This window comes from Scomber scombrus, chromosome 11 (assembly GCF_963691925.1).
Source record: "Scomber scombrus chromosome 11, fScoSco1.1, whole genome shotgun sequence".
NCBI classification, from domain to species: Eukaryota; Metazoa; Chordata; class Actinopteri; order Scombriformes; family Scombridae; genus Scomber; species Scomber scombrus.
Window position 1 is genome coordinate 17,800,251 of NC_084980.1, and position 19,697 is coordinate 17,819,947.

The 19,697-nt window shown below is 39.1% G+C and overlaps 2 protein-coding genes across 2 annotated transcripts in view; one reads left to right on the plus strand and one right to left on the minus strand.

Annotated features, from left to right (window-relative positions):
- Positions 1-19,697, minus strand: part of pter (phosphotriesterase related) — a 291,456-nt gene that overhangs the window by 84,361 nt on the left and 187,398 nt on the right. The window lies entirely within an intron of this gene.
- Positions 1-19,697, plus strand: part of egfra (epidermal growth factor receptor a (erythroblastic leukemia viral (v-erb-b) oncogene homolog, avian)) — a 42,805-nt gene that overhangs the window by 17,537 nt on the left and 5,571 nt on the right. Inside the window, exons 2-25 of the mRNA XM_062429394.1 lie at positions 2,175-2,326; positions 3,251-3,437; positions 3,615-3,746; positions 3,857-3,925; positions 4,308-4,426; positions 4,802-4,943; positions 5,347-5,463; positions 6,353-6,479; positions 6,606-6,679; positions 6,767-6,854; positions 6,971-7,170; positions 7,324-7,456; positions 7,902-7,992; positions 8,688-8,845; positions 9,737-9,775; positions 9,894-10,038; positions 10,224-10,346; positions 11,317-11,415; positions 13,458-13,643; positions 14,117-14,272; positions 15,484-15,559; positions 16,336-16,482; positions 16,717-16,814; positions 16,913-17,080. Coding sequence (XP_062285378.1) covers positions 2,175-2,326; positions 3,251-3,437; positions 3,615-3,746; positions 3,857-3,925; positions 4,308-4,426; positions 4,802-4,943; positions 5,347-5,463; positions 6,353-6,479; positions 6,606-6,679; positions 6,767-6,854; positions 6,971-7,170; positions 7,324-7,456; positions 7,902-7,992; positions 8,688-8,845; positions 9,737-9,775; positions 9,894-10,038; positions 10,224-10,346; positions 11,317-11,415; positions 13,458-13,643; positions 14,117-14,272; positions 15,484-15,559; positions 16,336-16,482; positions 16,717-16,814; positions 16,913-17,080 — 3,026 coding nt within the window. The remainder of the gene's footprint in view (positions 1-2,174; positions 2,327-3,250; positions 3,438-3,614; positions 3,747-3,856; positions 3,926-4,307; positions 4,427-4,801; positions 4,944-5,346; positions 5,464-6,352; positions 6,480-6,605; positions 6,680-6,766; positions 6,855-6,970; positions 7,171-7,323; positions 7,457-7,901; positions 7,993-8,687; positions 8,846-9,736; positions 9,776-9,893; positions 10,039-10,223; positions 10,347-11,316; positions 11,416-13,457; positions 13,644-14,116; positions 14,273-15,483; positions 15,560-16,335; positions 16,483-16,716; positions 16,815-16,912; positions 17,081-19,697) is intronic.

Sequence of the window (19,697 nt, forward strand, 5' to 3'; positions counted from 1 at the left end):
AAATTCCAATCTGCATATTCTTTTGCCTGCTGGCTGTTGTCTCTCTCCACCAGCAGAAAGGTTGTTTGCAAGTTGCGCAACCTTTTTATGACTAAATCTAACTCATGTATTAATACACAGGAGTTAAAAGAAAATAAAACTAGCTAAAATGATTTAGTTGGTAATCCTTACAGTATGAAGCTACTATATCTCTCAGTCAAAACATCTACATTAATACAACCTGAACTTGTTTTTTATCATGTGTAGTCTGATAAGGAAGTTAGTTTATGGTGGTAGAATATCAGGTAATTTACCACCTGCAATGGTGTTATTAAATCAAGAACTGGACAAGCAGTATCTTTTCTATGACTGCTGCTCGATCGAGTTATCAACAGGTTTTTTTTTTCTTTGTGTGCTACACAAGTCTGAGCCTCTGGTAAAGGAAGTTTATTGAACGTTTAGTCACCTGCTACATGCAACTTTTACTGCTCATCATAAATGTTAACAGAAGAAAACATTCAGACAGGAAGCAGTCTGTATGCAGCTGATATATGTAGTTGAACTGTACATGGCATAACAACAAACCAATTAAACATAATCAGCATCCCTATTAGCAAACTGTCATTTGGGAAGTCCAAATCAGGTTGATTAATATTCACAGCCGCACAGTCATGACAACCTTTTTGTTTATTACAGTTTGGTTTCTCTGTATGAGTAATAATTAGAGGGCTAATTACATATCACATGGCTCCTCTAATTAAAACAGTCAGCTTGCTTTCGCTATTATGCCTCTGTTGCCTAGGCGTTAGGCTGCCGGACTGGGGTTCATGTCAGGGAGATCCCTCAGGGACAAACTAATGAGGAGGAAGAAGAGGGAGGGTGGGTGACAGCTGTTTGTGCCTAATTCTCGCTGATTCAGTGCCTCTCGCTGTTGGTTTGTGTGAACTCAAAATAACATCATGAGAGTAAAACACACTGCAGAGAAGGAAGTTAACATAATGTTGACTCCTGGTACTAAACTGAGTGAGATTAAATGTGAGATTTTGTCTTTTTCTTTTAATGTGACAAATTGGAAATGCCTGCATTTGTGCGAACTGTTATGTGCAGTGTTGTGAGGTATGTGTAAGAATCTGGAGCACATGTTTTGGCTTTGTTTGCAGTCAAGAGCAGACATGTTGTGGAATGTGACCCAAGAGACATTACACCAACGCCATCATTTGTAATAAACAGGAGGGAATCTTTTGTTTTTATGAACCTGTTTCACACATTAAACCTTCACCCATAAATCCAGACTTGAAAGAAGAAAATAAATTATGTTATTATCATTATTATTATTATTATTATTATTATTATTATTATTATTATTATCATCATCATCATTATTATCATTATTATTGCTATGTGTGTGTGCAGAGTGTTGCGTGTAGATATGGCTGTGTGTTTGAGGGGTGTCACAGTGTTCAACACAGCTGACTCTTTCTTCCAGTACCAGTCAGAACCTGTCTGACCAGCTCGAAGGTTACTGAACACGCAACAGAGGAATCTCTCTATCAACGGCTTTGTTGTTATTGGAACTGAAAACTTGAGAAAGTGCACGGATCTGCATTTGATTTAAGCCTCCATTTGTTGTTAAGTCATGTCAAGACCTTGCCCTAAAATCTGATGCTTAAACTAGGCTGAGGTTATTGAAACTGTTAATTATAATGAGATTTGAAGAGCTAAAGCTCCGTCAAGAAATGCACTTACTGTACAAATCCCATGGAATCTGTGACACACCAAATCTTTTCTCTGAAATGACACGACGGCCTGGAACTGCCGGTCGCAGTGGTTGTTTTAACTAGCCTTCCTAGCAGTGGAAAGATACAGGCCTTTGCCAGTATAAATACAGCCAGCTCACTTTGACTCATGAGCGTGAACTCGCTGCGTCGTGGAGAATGGATTCCTATTGTAGATGCATCCCAGATTGGTTATTTTTACATGAAAGCTGGCCAAGTTATGACTGCGCTGACTGAATTCACAAACAGAGACACAGAAAGTCATAAACTGAGCCAGTGTGTTACATAAGCTGACTGATAGCACTATGGGTGCTGAATAAATGCTTTTGTGACATTGCTCTGTAATTACAGATGATTTACAACTTATTGTCTCAAGTATTATTCAAATGACTTTACCCATTTTTTTGTCTTTCCCTGCAGTATGTCAAGGTATCACCAACCGTTTAAACCTTCTTGGCTCCAAAGAGGACCACTACCTGAACATGGTGAAGACCTACAGCAACTGCACTGTGGTTCTGGAGAATCTGGAGGTCACATACATGGAAGAGCACCGTGACCTCTCCTTCCTCAGGGTAAAGACTGCACATTATTAGCACTGGAGGCTTAACATGCACACCACAGATAGGAGAAGGTCCCATAGCATCTATTGTCTCCTTGGTGGTCTGAAGCAAGTTTGCCAGACAATCAATCTTGGATCTTTGCAGGCTTTTCCCCGTTCTTATCGCTTCAGTACAGATAAGTAAAATCAGTGGAGAGTGGGTCTGTAGTGACAGGTGGTGGAGTGTGTTTATAACGCTCTGGTTGAACTCCAGCTATAATGACTATGTTGTGAACGCCAGACAGATGTGATTAGGGATCACCCACATTCACACGCCTGCATGTACACAAAAACACCGAATAATATACAGTCAGCACATATCATGCAGTAGGTCTAGTGTGTCCACTGGGGGGTGGGCACATGTCTTCCGCACTTTTTTAAAAAATCCTGTTTTTTACTTCACTATTGCAGTTTCAGTTTGATTTGACTCAATAAAGCCTCTATAATTGAACTGTCATGGTTCAGTTGTTACCATACGCTCACTGCAGTAAGGTTTACGATTGGGAACAAGAACTTTTGGTACTTTAAAAAAATGGTTTAATCTACAGGATATTTTCATTTACAGGTAACAGTGTGTATTTATATGTTCTCTGAAAAGGTTGCTAGAGTTATATACTAATCAAAGCCAATAAAGTACAGTGATCTTTTTAGTGACGATGCAAATATGTCTATCAATGAAACAAAATATTATTTTAAATAGGGGTAGTGAATTACTAATACACTACTTTATAACTGATTTCACCATATTGCATTAAAAACATGATGTAAATGCTCTGTTTATAAATGAAAATAGAATTCGCAAAGATTTATTTTTTTAATTCTATTCATTGCCCATTCATTTAGTCAGCTTAAGCACATGCTTCTTCATCATCAAACCAGGTTTTTTTCATGTTCACAGTCAATTGAAGAAGTGGGAGGCTATGTCCTGATCGCCCTCAACACAGCTTCCAGGATTCCTCTGGATAACCTTCGCATCATCCGCGGTCATTCCCTCTACGAGGGAGCGTTTGCCCTCGCTGTGCTTGCTAACAGTAACAAAACCACAGGTCAAGGCTCCAGTGAGCTTCTTCTGACCAGCCTCACTGGTCAGTCCATGTCTCTATGTTCATGTTTTCTGTGACAGGATTTCTCACAAAGTCTTCTAATAAAACTCAGCTTTTATTTCATATAATGGCAATGCAGTGTTTAGTAAAAATGTAAATATTCAAATTTGGTGTGTTGTAAAATTCTTTGTGAATTCAGATAGCAGTTTTTTGTTACAGAAATTCTTAAAGGAGGTGTGAAGTTTGGAACCAACCAGCTATGCAATGTGGAGACAATACACTGGTATGATATTGTTAACAGTGACAACAAACCCAACATGGAGCTCCCCATGGCCAGCAACAATCCACTTTGTGAGTAACACATTTTACAACAGAAAACTGGAAGTAATTCATTATAGATCTGCTCTTTTCAAAGGCTTTAAGTAAACATTGTCCCTGTTTCTCGTGGTCTGCTTTTATAGGTAAAAAGTGCGACTCAAGCTGCTTCAACGGTTCATGCTGGGCACCTGGTCCTCAAAATTGTCAGACCTGTAAGCTTTGATCTCTGTTTTAACTTTATTATGTAAAGCAAACACTCAGTACATAGTGGATGCTGTATCAAAGTTGAAATCTGTAAAGCCTCTTAGTTAATATTACACTGATTGTGCACAGTATACTGCATATATTATATTTACCAAAAAACAATGCTGTATAACTTAATCACTTCAGGAAAACATTTATATTTGCATTGCTTTATTGATTATTAACATGTTCAGCACAAAGCAACAGCAAGGTGAAACTTGGCAAACACATCCCAGATGAATTACCATGATTTGAACATTGACAAAGATAGTTAATATCACCCCCCCCCCCCCCCATATCAAAGACAGATCACTTGTCATTTCACTAAATTTTTCCTGTTCCTATCTCCAGTAACAAAGCTGAACTGTGCACAGCAGTGCTCCAAGAGATGCAAAGGACCTTCACCCAGTGACTGCTGTAATGAACATTGTGCAGCAGGCTGCACAGGACCCAGGCCTACTGACTGTCTGGTGAGAGAAAGACACACCTTCATATCAGTGACAGGCATAATGGTGATCAAGGAAGACAAACTGAATGTTTCTCCGTCACGTCTCGATGAGAAGCTTCTAAGAAAGCAAAGCTCTCACTCCGAGGCATTTGTTTTTCATGATAGAAGTATTGTTATTGGTTTCCGTACCAATGAGACGTATAACTGCTGATTAAATCTTGCACTTTGCAGTGCCTAGGGTATCAGCTTCTGCTCTCTCTCTCTCTCTCTCTCTCTCTCTCTCTCTGTCCAACTCTTAAGATTAAGCCAAGGCTGTGATAGAGGAATGCAGTGTTATCATTAGTGTGGGGCTCTGTTATGGTCCCAGTGTACTGGATGACTGTTGTCTGTGCTGCAGGCCTGTCGGGACTTCCAGGATGACGGGGTGTGTAAAGACTCCTGCCCGGGCCTCTTGCGCTACGACCCCAACTTGCACCAGCTGGTACCCAACCCACATGGAAAGTACAACTTTGGGGCCACCTGTGTCAAGAGCTGCCCACGTAAGAGTGACTATAAACAGAGAAACTCATCTTCCTTTTTTACTTATAGATATTGATGTTTTTCTACCATACATAAAGAGCATGCACTGTAGTTGTTGTCTTGACAGTTAAGATAAATTAAATAAATCTAGCAGGCCTCACTTGCCAATGTGAAACACATGATGCATGAAAATGAGCTTTTTCACATTGTGGTATGCTGAGCAAATGCCCAGGTTGTCCTTCAGGGTTGTTAGACATTGAGTAGTTACAGTTTGTCTCGGTTTAATTATAAACTGTATAAACATGAAAAGAAAATGATTGAGTTTCAGGCCGTGTTAATGCAACAACTGTTCTTTTTCAGTTTAACTCAGTTCATTTCCCTGTATTGACCTACAGTATTGCTTGTTTTTTGCAATCATCCTAGATAACTATGTTGTGACTGATCATGGAGCATGTGTGCGGACGTGCAGTGGTAACACATACGAGGTGGACGAGGGAGGAATCAGGAAGTGCGCCAAATGTGACGGACTGTGTCCCAAAGGTATGGTGAAGCTATAACTGCGCAACCGGGGGACATTCTTCTGACTCATATAGCAAATACAGTCTGCAGTGGTGGAATATCACTAAGTACATTTACATATTGTACTTTTATGCCATAATATTAAACTTATTATACTTAAAGGAGCTACAGCATGAGCATGCAAGTTCCCTCAAGATATTCCTGAAACTTTGGCTACAAGTGAAAATTTGTATCACAGAATAGTTAAACATTTTAGAAATATGCTTATTTTGTTTCTTGCTGAGAGTTACACTTAGCCTACAGACTGACATATGTATGTCAGTTTAGATAACCCCTTAAAACTCTAAGGATATAATGTGTTTATTTGTGAGCTATAGATGTACAATCAGACAGATTGTGTTAGTTTTTGTGCTGAGCTAGCACTTTCCTTGTTTTGTGCAAAAGCTAACTGGATGCTATAAATAGCTTCATTATTAGCATACAGGCATGAGAATGTGAGCAATCTATTAATCTAACTCTCAGCAAGAAAACAGCCTTTTCCTTTAATAGATCTGTATTTTCCAAACAAACCTTATCATTAGGTTTTAAAATTGAATTCATAGAAATAATGATAAAAGTTCCACTTCTGCCAACTGCAACATTACAATGCTCTTACATGTTTGTGCATCAGTAGTAATGAGCCAATATTATAATATAACAATGTAAAACTGAAAGGGGCACACTGTCTGCATGAAACTTCTTCACATTACTATTGTATCTTACTGTTGTTTCTAAGGGGTCTGAATACTTCTTCTGTCACAGTTTGATTTCTCTAGAATGTACTGCTCATTTTGGTTTAGGTTTTTCTCCAAATCAGAACAAGGCCAACATTTTTCCTGTACTGATATTTGTTTTCCCTAATTGTTTACAGTGTGTAATGGACTTGGAACAGGAGACCTGACTCACACCCTGTCCATCAATGCAACCAACATTGACTCCTTTAAAAACTGCACAAAAATCAATGGTAACATCGCTTTCATCCACACATCAATTTATGGGTAAGTCAAGGACATTAACAACAGTACAGCCTTCATGCCCATCTATATAAACTGTATATTTGCAATAGATTACTGGGCACCTTTACTTGTGGCAGGTAACATACTGTATATTCTTGTTATTTTTAGGGATCCATACACCAAAACACCAAAGATGGACCCTGCTCAGCTTGATGTATTTAAGACAGTTAAAGAAATTACTGGTAAGATTGTGTAAGACCTGAGTAATGCATGACACAATAAATGCACACTTAAGCGCCTAACAATTAACAAAACATTTGTGGCTTCAGGATACTTGTGGATTCAAACGTGGCCAGAGAGCATGAGCTCACTCAGTCCTTTTGAGAATCTGGAGATCATTCGAGGACGAACTAAACGGTGTGTTCCTTGTTAAGACCGCCCCCCCGTAGATTCACAAACACTGCATCTCAAGTTGAGTGTTATTCAAGGCTGTAATAAAACCTCTCTTCCTGTTGCATCTATTCCCTTGGTAGTGGTAGCCGCAGCATGGTGGTGACTCAGCTCCGTGTCAGCTACCTGGGCCTTCGCTCCCTTAAAGAGGTTAGCGATGGAGATGTGGTCATCATGAAGAACCAGAACCTCTGCTTCATCAATAAAAGCCACTGGACACGGCTCTTCAAATCAGACAGCCAAAGTGTTACGTTAGAGGACAATGTTGATACTTCCACATGTGGTAAATTGATATAGATTACAGTCAGATCCTTGTGTTGTTTGGCAATTTCTGATTACGCAATGCACAAGCCAGATTTAATTAATGATTTCTAATTTAAAAATTGGGTAATTATACGGGAAAGATCTCTCTTTGAGATTGTATGTTTGTTTTCAGCCCTGAAGAACAACACTTGTGACAGGAAGTGTACCATAGAAGGCTGCTGGGGCCCAGGTCCGGATATGTGTTTTGCCTGTCGTGACTATAGCCGTGATGGGAGCTGTGTTGACTCCTGCAACATCCTGGAGGGGTAAGGGAGGAATTTGGGGTTCACTGCCTTTTTTAAGCCCTGATATGCAATGTTCCTTATTTTGGGAAAACAAACAGCCTCAATATCCGATCTGTTTACTCTGTAGATAACTCCTATACAGTCTATTTTCATACAATGAGCGTTTCCCGACTATGATATTAGATCAGTTTGTTATAGAAGCAATGCTAAGACCAAATATGATCCACGGTATTTAGAAGTTAAACCTTCAGTAGATATACTGTAAGACAAACACTGTAGCTGAAATGGCACATTCACTCACATCTGTTTATCTTTGCAGATCTCTGTCAAACATTGAATCGCGACGTGCTTACAATTTAACTTCTGCCCTCAAAAAAAGGATCAAGAATTTCACTTCACATGTAACTGTTTGAAATGAGGTGTGCCAGCAGTGAGAGTCTGTCAGCTTTATTATTGTTTTTTACAGAGAGCCACGGGAGGCAGTCGTGAATAAAACTTGCATGGAGTGTCACCCGGAGTGTCAGCGAATGAATGGGACTGCAACCTGCAGTGCTCCTGTACGTGTGCCACTGACAACTAAACTGTTATTATTATAATCATCCCCTTGAAGTCTTGTAAAACAGCTTTGTGAACTTTATTTATTAATCAAAAATGTCAACAGTAAATTTCATGTTTTTGTGTCAGTCACTCAAACTAAAAGGGTACCACAAATTAACAATTACACTGCATGAAATTTGTTACAGAAGTGTTAGTGCTACCAATTTCTCCATCAACAGTAGCCTTAGTAGACCACATTGCGGTGCAGCCTCAAGACATGTTTTGTTTTGAGCAAAGGGTGTGGCTGTATCATCTAGTTGGCTAACTGTCTTCTTTTATGTGCTCATAATCCCACCTCTGACTGAGACCAACAAGTTCAGCCAACTTTTTAGTGTAGTTGAATATAACTCAGGGAAATATAGGGCATACGAAATAGAGGTAGACAGGTTGAGAAACAGGCAAATATACACAAAGTATTATATTACAGCACTTGATTGCAAAAAGTGCCTCAGATTACTGATTTGTCTCGGCCTAAACTAAAAGCACCTGACCTCCTGGTTTTCATTGCCAAACTTTTCCATCTATATAAAGAAGATGGATGCAGCTTACTCTGAGAAATTATTACTATGAGTGCAGTTTACACAGTATTTACTACTACTCTCAACAGAGTTGTAAACATCATGAGTCTCTCTCTCTTTTTTTTTTTTACTTTAAGGGTTCTGGAAACTGTACCAAGTGTGCCAACTTCAGAGATGGATTGTTCTGTGTGTCTCGCTGTCCTCAAGGCGTGCCAGGGAAGGACGACACACTTGTGTGGAAATACGCAGATGAGATGAAAGTGTGCCAGCTATGTCACAAAAACTGCTCTCAAGGGTAAAAGCATTGTTCAACTGACCTGAGAACTGGCAGCACATTTCCACCATGTTGCAAACATTTGTATGTTGTAATGCTCAAGCAGAAATACATTCCAAGCCAGAAGGCTCTTCTATTGTTGGCACAGATTGGAGAGTGAGGCTGGCTTTCAACATGAGGCAATTCTTTCTTAGATTAATGATTAAAAATCGGACAATTTAGCAGAGATGTTGCGGACCATACTTGGGCTTTTGGACTTTTGCCTATTCACTATTCACAGCTCAAATGTGCTTTACAGTACTTCTTCTGACCTGTCCAAAGCATACAATGTTTTAGAAAATGTCTGAATGCTTATTTTGTAACTTCCAGTTTGCCATTGGTTTCTATTAATTTCAGTATTCTGTGGATGTAAGTCATCCTTGCAGTATAGAACAAAACAATAATAACTCTAATAATAACTGACAGAAATTAAAGCATAGTTAATATTCTCTATGATGGACTACCAACATTCAGCCATTGTTGTATACTGATAAATGTGGAAGGAAGTGTTTCAGGGATACTAGATAACTATCCTATGACACTAGTTTGGTATTTCCTGACTACATTGGACTAAATGAAAATAAAAAAGACTCCAGTCAACCTCAGTGATTGATGCATAGATTTGAGGCATTTAGACTTGTAGCAAATTGCAAAGAATTTGGATGCTTTTGCTTGTAGAAATCAGCTTCTCGTCTATTTTGTGTGCACATGGTTGTACTGTCCATTAAGTCAGATATGTTGGGGTATGTTTTGATGGACTCAGATTGCAAAGCCTTTTTCCTGATCGTTCAGCTTTATAGGAAATCAAAGGACTTATGATATATGTCTCTGTGATGCAGTTTCATCAGATTCTTTGTACTGATTTGTTTACAGGTGCATTGGGCGTGGTCTTGAAGGCTGCCAGAGAAAAATGTAAGTTGTTAATGCTGCCTCTGCCGAATATAGACTAATTTTAATTTCATCACTCCTCGTTGATTGAATTAACTCTTGGCTGTTTTCTAACTGTATTCTTAAATCACCTGTCTTTCAGCCCTTCTGGTCTCTCTATGATTGCGGCCGGTGTTGTCGGTGGTTTGCTGGCTGTCCTTGTTGCAGGCCTGTCTGTCTTTGTGTTGCTACGCCGACGCCACATCAAGAGGAAGAGGACAATGCGCAGACTTCTCCAAGAGAGAGAGGTAAGATGAGGAAACTGAGACATCAAGGTGTAAGGACTAATTTATAGAGATACCAGTCTGCTGTATACTGAGATAACAATTTTTAGCTTTCTTATCTCCTACTATATTTGATAATTTTTCATTGTAAAAGAATCACTAATGCTGTTTGTGAGACAGAATTGAAACATTCAATCCTTTTTTTCCAGTTGGTTGAACCACTGACTCCCAGCGGAGAGGCACCAAACCAGGCTCTGCTGCGGATCCTGAAAGAACCTGAATTTAAGAAAATCAAAGTGCTAGGATCAGGGGCTTTTGGGACGGTTTACAAGGTGAAAAAAAAAAAAAACACGCCTCAGGTTTTTATCTTAAATGCCTTGTTGTCAAACTTCCTCTCTAGTGCTGAGCTTTACTAAAGCTGCAGTACTGCATGTGCCAAGTTTTTATAACCAACACCCATCAGTGTTTTCACTCATCTACATCTGTTGTCAATTTTTCAATTAAAAGACACATTTCTAACTTGTAAGATCATCCACTCTCACTCTCAGTGTGTGTACTTGCATTAATCACATTGTGGGGACGTCTGTGAATACACTACATTATGAGGACTCCCCTCCGTGTCTGGGGAAAAACATTGCTCTCCAGAAGGTTGAACACAGTATGTGTTTGTACTCTTGTATATCTATCCTTGTGAGGACAATTTTGAATTTAGTCCTTGACAGCGAGGTCATTTCTTGGACGTTATATTTTAGACTATTTTCATTTCTTCAAATAGTTTGGTTCGGTTTTACAGTTAAAGTTAGACTCTCTAATTTTAATGTAGTTATGTTAAGGGAAGGCTTAGTCTCTGGTGGAAGAAGTATTGAGATATTTTACCAAAGTAAAAATATCAGCCAATTTTAACTATTATTTATAATATAAGCTTGTCATATATTGTGCATCTAAAAAGTAAGTAAAAAGTAAAATTTCTCCCTCAGAAATGTAATAGAGTAAAAGCATAAAGTAGTACTCCAGTAGAGCACAAGTATCTCAAAACGGTACTTGACTAAATGTAATTAATTACATTCCTCTTCTGAGTTTAGGGACTGTGGAAATGTCATTACAAATATAAAACAGAATACAGTAGAATACATTCAGGGTGGGCTGCAGTCATACAATATATGAATGTCCATATTTGTAGTAATACAGTCACATTTGTGTGTATGTGTGTGTGTTAAAGCACTAATGTTTGCTGTATTTTAGCTCACTTGATGATTCAGGTGTAATTAAAGCATATGAAACCACGTTTTTGTGTCCTTATAGGGCCAGTGGGTTCCAGAGGGAGAGGATGTGAAGATCCCAGTGGCCATCAAGGTTTTGAGAGAGGCCACATCACCAAAAGCAAACAAAGAGATCTTAGACGTAAGTTCCTTGATTTATGTGGTACGTTTTTGGACTTAAGGCTTACAGTAATAGTATGTCACAAGCAAAACAGCTATTCATTTGAAAAGTTACTTGCCCAGTAGTACTTCAGTAAAGTATGTGCTACTGGTGTGAAAGGACTGTGGCTGAAGAGCAAAATATGAAAGATAGAAACTGTACACACACATTTTATATATTTGTTTTGATTTGATCTAAAAGACCAGTGTGAAATATTTAGGGGTATCGATTGGTAGTAATGGAATATAACTTGTTGTTATATTGTAATTGCAATAGCCCACAATGGACAAACCAATCTAGATAGTGCTTTTCACATTGTTCAAGGGTTTCATGACTATCATAGGTTCTGCTATATGGGTCAATGACGTATAAGGATTTAGAACAACTCAATTGTAGAATAATAAAAACAAGCATATCTAATGCAGTAGTTCAAACATTCAGAATGTTGTGTACCTGAAGATCCATATTATACATTTGAAATTAAGTGATTTTAGTGGGTTTTTCAAGATTAATTGGCACTGGCCTTAAAAAAAAGTCATGTGGTGCGACCACGATTCATCTTGAAATAAATTAATTTACTTAACACGCTTCACATCTTCTTTTTTTTTCATCTTGTTTTCAGTAATATAAAGTGTTTGGAAACAAAGTATTTGCATTTTTTTTTTTAAATCTTTGTAAATGATGGTCTTTTATTTATATAAGACATTTCAAGATGAATCATGGTCGCACCAAATGACTTTTTTTTAAGGCCAGTGCCAATTAATCTTGAAAAACCCCCATTAAAATCACTTTCAAATTGTAATATGAATTGTCAGGTACACAACATTCTGAATGTTTGAACTACTGCATTAGATATGCTTGTTTTTATTATTTAAAATTGAGTTGTTGAAAATCCTTATACGTCATTGACCCATATGCTTAAGGGGGGGTTGCAATCTGCACCCTCACCACTAGATGCCACTAAACCCGGCGCACTGGTCCTTTAAAAGGCTCAAAAGAATCTATTACTATTGCACCAAGTGAATGACAATTATTGCCTGCCAGATGTCAATTTAGCTGTAATGTATCCTGCAATTTATATCATATGCACCTTTATTTCAAACTAATGACTTCTTATTTTCTTTGTAATGGAGATTGTGTCATGTTTCTACATGGTGGCCCTCTCATGGGGCTGTAGGAAATAGGATTAATTCATTGGAGGGCCGTGTGTGGGCGTTGGTGTGTAATCCAAGGCTGAGGTGTTCTGGAAAGGAATGCAGCCTGTAGCCACATTGAGAGAGCAGCTTGTTAAAACTGCATTATGCAAACAGCTGAATGTGCATCTTAGATCCTGTGATTTTGTGGTTGTGTTGCTCAGTCACTTTGCATGTGGAAGTTGTGGTGAACACTGAACTTCATGGCTTAAGGGAAGAGGCTGTCTTTTGAAGAAAAAACTAAATCAAACGTGCTTTGAAAACCTATTCTCATCAGACTGTCAGAATTACAGAGCCAATAGCATTTAAGTGGTTATTCACTGAACAATGTAATAGGCATGTAGAAAACATTTTGGATACAATTGTACTCATGATAGGAAATGTGCTAAATACAGCTCAGTTTGAAGTGTTTGCATGGTTCTCCTTGTTGGACGCCTGTTGTTTTAGGTCAGTGGGGATTATCTCCTTGTTTTTTTCTTTTAAGTCGCTTTTCTGTTATGCTGACGGTGAGTTTCCAAACCACATAATGTGGGTATGTCTACTGCTAAGAAACTTATTGTCCAACAGTGTATATCTCCGCAAATGTTATGTTCCTCAAGCTACATTATCTGCCATGCCATTATAAATGTTTCCTTTTACCAATATTTGTTAATTGGAAGATAGCATAAAGGCTGTGAAATGTTTTACTCAGTCTTTTGTATCGTTGCACCTCCCATACACTAGGTAATAAGGTTGGGTTTTGATGTTTGTGTGACCTGACTGCCCATAAATATTAATAACCATTAAATGACAAGAAGAAAAACTTTTTTTGTCACTACATGCTCTCTCCAGGAGGCTTATGTGATGGCCAGCGTTGAACATCCCCATGTGTGTCGTCTCTTGGGCATCTGCCTGACCTCCACAGTGCAGCTCGTCACCCAGCTGATGCCCTATGGCTGCCTGCTGGACTATGTCAAAGAAAACAAGGATAATATCGGCTCCCAGTGCCTTCTCAATTGGTGTGTGCAGATAGCAAAGGTAAGAGAGAAAGCTCAAGAAGACATTCAGTTACATGGTAAGGTCTATTCAATAGATTCAACATTTATGTAGTGGTTGTTTTACATACTTGCAGTATGCAGAATTAAGTTATTAATAGTAAATTAATAGTAATTATTTAAAATAATTAAAGGTATCTAGTAGTTTCTTTCTTTTTTATCATCATTACCTGTAATTATAATATACCTGTGTGGGTTTTCTGTCACCACTAGAAAGAAAAGTGCACACAGGCTTTAACCACTATGAAACATTGTTGAATGACGTGATTAATCATTTGATGATGACAAGTCTTTCATGATGCTATTCAGCATTTTTAGATCTTTTTAGCTTGTCTGATCAAGCAAAGTTTATATGTTTTGACACAGTTCAATCCAGCTACAGTATATTAGACAACTACTGCAATATAGCACCGCTCTTATGTAACAACCTGTATTTCATCTTTTGTTTGACAAAAGGGTATGAGCTACCTGGAGGAGCGCCACCTGGTACACCGTGACTTGGCTGCCAGGAACGTCCTGGTGAAGACTCCTCAACATGTCAAGATCACAGATTTTGGTCTGGCCAAGCTTCTCAATGCAGATGAGAAGGAATACCATGCAGATGGAGGAAAGGTTGGTTGGAGATTAAAATAGACTATTGTCTAAAGTGTTTAAAGTTTAGAGCATTCCTCTCTCCAGTTTGAATGTGTTTGGCCTTCTTGAACATTACATTCTGCTATGGGTTTGATGGTCAAAAGTTTAAAAATCCCCTCACACCAAAACTCATGTTTTAGCTTCATTTTCATTAATTAATGTTGCATCTAGACACAAAACTGCCTACATTTTTTAAAAAAAACAACAAAAAGACACATATACAGATTTTTATTTGTGTATTTCCAGCCTCTTATAATTGAAAAAATGGGTGGGTTTTTTGATGGATGACTTTCTGGTAGATTTTATTTTTACATTTGTAGTTTTGTTCTAGATTACATCTTATGTAAGTGATATGGTATAAATAGTTCCTGTCAGTGAACTTAGTTCTAAGAGAAATGACAAATCAGATAAGTTCCTTCTCTTATCAGCATTTCTTTGTGTAATTGTAAGCACTATTTTTACCCGCAGAAAAATGTTTGTGAGAAACTACAGGGACACCCACACACACCTCTCTGTAGTACCCATTAATATAAAAAACAAAGCCATTTGTTCCAAACTAATGATAGTAACTGATAATCAAGATATACAGTACTGTTAATTTGTAGTCCAGAGATTTACATTGTATTTTATAACTTGCCCACACTAGAGAGACAGATGTTGACACTGTACAGATGTTGTGCCAATACATCTGGACAAAATATCTGCTCCAGTTCAGATTTCCTTTATTCACTATAGTTGCAACATTAAACTATGCTGGAAATTTAATATTAAAGGACAGTTGAGTTGTGCTCACAAGAACATCACAAGAAGCCTTGCCTGATCACATTGCTTCTCACACACTCTAAATATAATAAAGTCTACAAGTACCTTAGTTTATATTTATAAATGTGAAATATATAAAATATATATAAAATCAGCATTTTTAATTCAATTCTGATCCACTAGGTGACAGTACAGCTACATTACATATGTAGTAGAGACATTCATGAAATTAAACTTAGAATCCATTGCTACATTGAGTAAAGAAGCCAAATGTGACAAGATGTTATTAAATTATAATTAATTAGCTGTCACTCAATAAATAAATATATCTTTGATATCTGTGGTGCTCAGAGGAAAATGAATTTGCATTTTAACCACCAAATGCAAAATTATTACAGTATTTGAGTTATTAAACTTCAATTTCACAGGTACCAATAAAATGGATGGCTCTTGAATCTATCCTGAACAGGACGTACACACACCAGAGTGATGTATGGAGTTATGGTAAGTCTTGTGCTTCCTATTCTGAATGCATGTTGTATGATTGACCCGATAACTCACGAGTCCTGCATGCAGTACCTTTTAGATATGTAAAACAGCTGGGGTTCTGTAATCCTGTGAGTATTAGTGACAGTCTCACCGGAGGAATATTCATTGCTAAATAAAGTGTTTTAACAGCAAGTGAGGCAGAGAGAAGACAGTCATTTTCAGATCGGATGTTGTTTTTGGATGTAATAGGGATGTAGTTATCAAAATGCAAGAACATAAAATAAGAACATCTTGCTAGCATCTGCAATTTCTAGGACACAGGTACAGTAGCACATACACCTACACACCAGCAGTCTCAGATGGACAATATAATGTCAGAAGTGCTTGTTGCCTCAACCCACATAAATAGTGCTTCCAGCTCGGAAGCACAGATAGGTGCAGATGCCTACACACACACACACACACACAAAACCAACGATCCAAATCTTCTTTTCCCGGGGGTTTGATCATGCCTTCCGCTCAATATGGCAAAACTATCAGCAGACCCTGGCAGAAGTGACAGGCTTCCTTTCCTCCTTTTCCCTTTCTCTGTTCCTCCAACACAGAGATGCATCCTGCTGACTCCCACTCCTGCAAGCAGAGCCACTTTGTCAACATAGCTATTTTGATACTGTGTGATATTTGCTAAGCTTACATCCTGTCACTCTCATTTCCTCCCTTTTATGGGGAGGAAAACAAAGTCAGCGACAGCTCACTGGACTGACTTTTACCAACTGTCCTGCTTTTTGTAGGTGTTACAGTTTGGGAGCTGATGACATTCGGGACCAAACCATATGATGCGATTCCAGCCAGTGAAATAGCTGGTGTCCTGGAGAAAGGGGAGCGTCTGCCTCAACCACCAATCTGTACCATCGATGTATATATGATCATGGTGAAATGTAAGCTTGGTGGAATGCTGGTTTTATAACATAAGTATAATCATCACGATCCATGTTTGTGCTTTTCTAAAGTGCATTTCATGGTAAAACATTGAATTTACTGTTTTGGTTGCTACAGCTCATTTCTAATAATTTCCCTAGAGATAATGGTTATGTCCCTCTGTAATTTCTTCTGAGAATATTTTTGTAAAGTCTTTCTATCTTATGATGATATCTGCTGATGTGTCGGTACAGGTTGGATGATCGATGCAGATAGCCGACCTCGTTTCAGGGAACTAATAGCTGAGTTTACAAAAATGGCTCGGGATCCTTCTCGTTATCTTGTCATTCAGGTACCACAAATTCTGACTTGCTTAAATCTGCAGTTTATTTAATGTTGTGACCAACTGGATCCGCAAAGCTGACCAGGCTAATTCTATTTTTATTTCAGGGTGATGACCGCATGCACTTGCCGAGTCCTACAGACACTAAATTCTACCGTAGCCTGATCAGCGGGGAGGACATGGAGGATGCAGTCGATGCAGATGAATACCTGGTGCCACAACATGGTTTCTTCAGCAGCCCAAGCACTTCTCACACCCCGCTGCTGCACTCCATGGTAAGCTTGTTTATGTAAAAATTACACATACAATCAGAAGGTTTGAATTGACTGTCTGTCCACCAGCTTTAAGATTACATTTGTGGTATCATGGTCAAAATTTTGGCAACTCAAAATTTAAATAAAAAGATGTATCTCCACTGGTGATATTTGGAAAACTTGAAGATTTATTTATTTATGGGGATCTGGAATTTAAAATATTTAACCATGAAAAATTTATTAATTAAAAGACATTTTTAACTTCAAAAAGCCTAACTGCGACACCAGTGGTCTGATACAAATTACAACCAAGCACAACCAACTGGATCAGTAAAGTGTCCAGTCATACCTTGCCTCATTCTAGGCTACTGAGAAATGTGGTGGTGCAACATGATGGCCTCCGTGTAAGAGGATTCTGCTTCTCACTTTTTTTTTTCAAGTGATCAAGTCTGTTCCACTAGACGCCACTAATTTCTACACAATGCACCTGTAACACAACCGGCCCCTAAATCACACACATTGAAAATTGAGTCCTGGAGAGAGCATGAAACAACTAAAATAAATCTTGTGGAGGGTACAATACCAAATTTCTATAAAAACACAAGTATTACTACAGTGTATGTAACAATACTTTTATATCAACAAAAGGCTAATCGCTCCCCAAAGTTTGGGAAACACTGAGCTACAGTTAGCTACATTTAAACTGTACCAGCTGTTGACCTGACCCACCACATTTATTTCTAATCATCCAAACCAAATATTGGCACAATGTATAATGCCATGACCCTTTGCTACTTTACTTAACAGCCAGTATAGAGTGAATCAGTTCAGTAATGAGGCAAAGGTACCTCTACTACAGATGCACACACCAGACCCACCATCCATCACTGTACAATGTCTCTATCCAAACAAGTGAAAGAGGAATACCAGCTGATTTCCCAGAACAAGCAACATTAATTGATTTAAGGAATTGACACACACCAGCAGTGCACAGTTTACAGTACCAACATGCAGTCAACTGTTTGAAAATGTAATTGGGCTATTTTAACCGTGATTTGGGAAATGGGATTTCTGCATAAATCATTAGCCTGTGAGTCAGAATGGAATAAACACAGAGTCATATTTCAGCTTGTTGAAAATAATTAGCTTTCACTTCATGCAGCAGAAGCAGAACACTGACTTGAATTGGACTGTCCAGTCATACCTGGCCTGAACCCGGCTTACCCCATTTACCCTCATTTTTTAATGGTCACCAAAGGGACTCCTGTTTCTGATCCCTGCCCACTCTGCCTCGTCATCATCCCTTCCCCCACGTTTCCTCCCAGGTGCTCTTTGATTGATGAGATCCATTTCTACCTCTGGTTCAGTGAAAGCCATGCGTAGGTCTGACTTTTCTACCTGGGTTCGGTGCTGGCCACTGACAGCCTGCTTAGCTCATATGAGCTTTCAAGTTTAATTACCTTTGCAGACAACCATGCAAACTTACAAATCTTTGTCCAATAAAAACTCAGAGTGAGGCTGTTTGTAATATCATCGTTGGGGGAATGGCCCAGTACGGGTCAAGAATTTTTTTTTATAGATGGCCGCTCATTCAGTGTGTTTAATTTCCTTTTTTTGTTGAAAGTAATTGCATTGCCACAGCTGTCACTCTGTTCTCTTTATTGCTCGGTTTCCATGGTTTAACACCATTTACAGTCGTTTGACTGTGAGAGTCTGACAGACACAACAAAGCCTGTCAGATTGCTTGAATGAATATGAATCTGCTTGGTGGACATTTATTTCAATCCTTATCAGCTTGTACTGAGATGACAGCCATGGCTTTTCGCATACCATAAAAACACATTACTATCACTATTCAAAAGGAACTTATTGTCCCCTGAGATGCTTTAAATTAAATCACAATGACTAAAGGAAAACAAACAGAAACAACTATGCTGTGTACATACATCTACTGATGCCTAGTCTGGACGCATCCTCAGTGATGTTCCTGGGCTCATAGGGCGTTTCGGGTCTTTCAACATCATACGCCCTCCTCCAGGTGACCCAGCCAGGGCTGATCAGACCCCAGCTTGCGTCCAGACGGCTAGCTAACTACCATGACTCCATGGCTCCCCTCTTTTGAGCCAAAGCCATCTTGAGGCTCTTTCTGCCGCTTCAGTGGTGCTGCGGATGGCTCTCCTCTTTCTCTCTCCCTCGATGCCTAAGCTACTGAAGGCTATGGCCAATGATCGGGCTGCGAAACCCCTGCATCCAACCTCCACAGGGAAACACCTTGCTCTCCAGCCAGCCTGCTGGTAGTCGCTGACCAGTCCCGAGTATTTGGAGAGCTTCCTTTCAAAGGCTTCTTCCAGGCGGTCTTCCCACGGGACTGTCAGCTCCAGCAGCACTGCTTGCTTGGTGGACTCCGAGACAAGAACTATGTCTGGTCGCAGAGTCAACTGCCAGTCTCTTGCAGACATGAGAATGCCTGCAGATGTTGTTCGTCTGACTGGAGTTGGGTTGTCTCCAGCTCTGACGAAGGTGATGGATTTCTTGGAGGGACGGAACTGCTTTGCCCACTCCAGGCCTGTGCTGATGGTTTCCGCAATGGCCTTAAGCACTTGGTCATGCCTCCACCTGTACCGTCCATCTCCAAGTG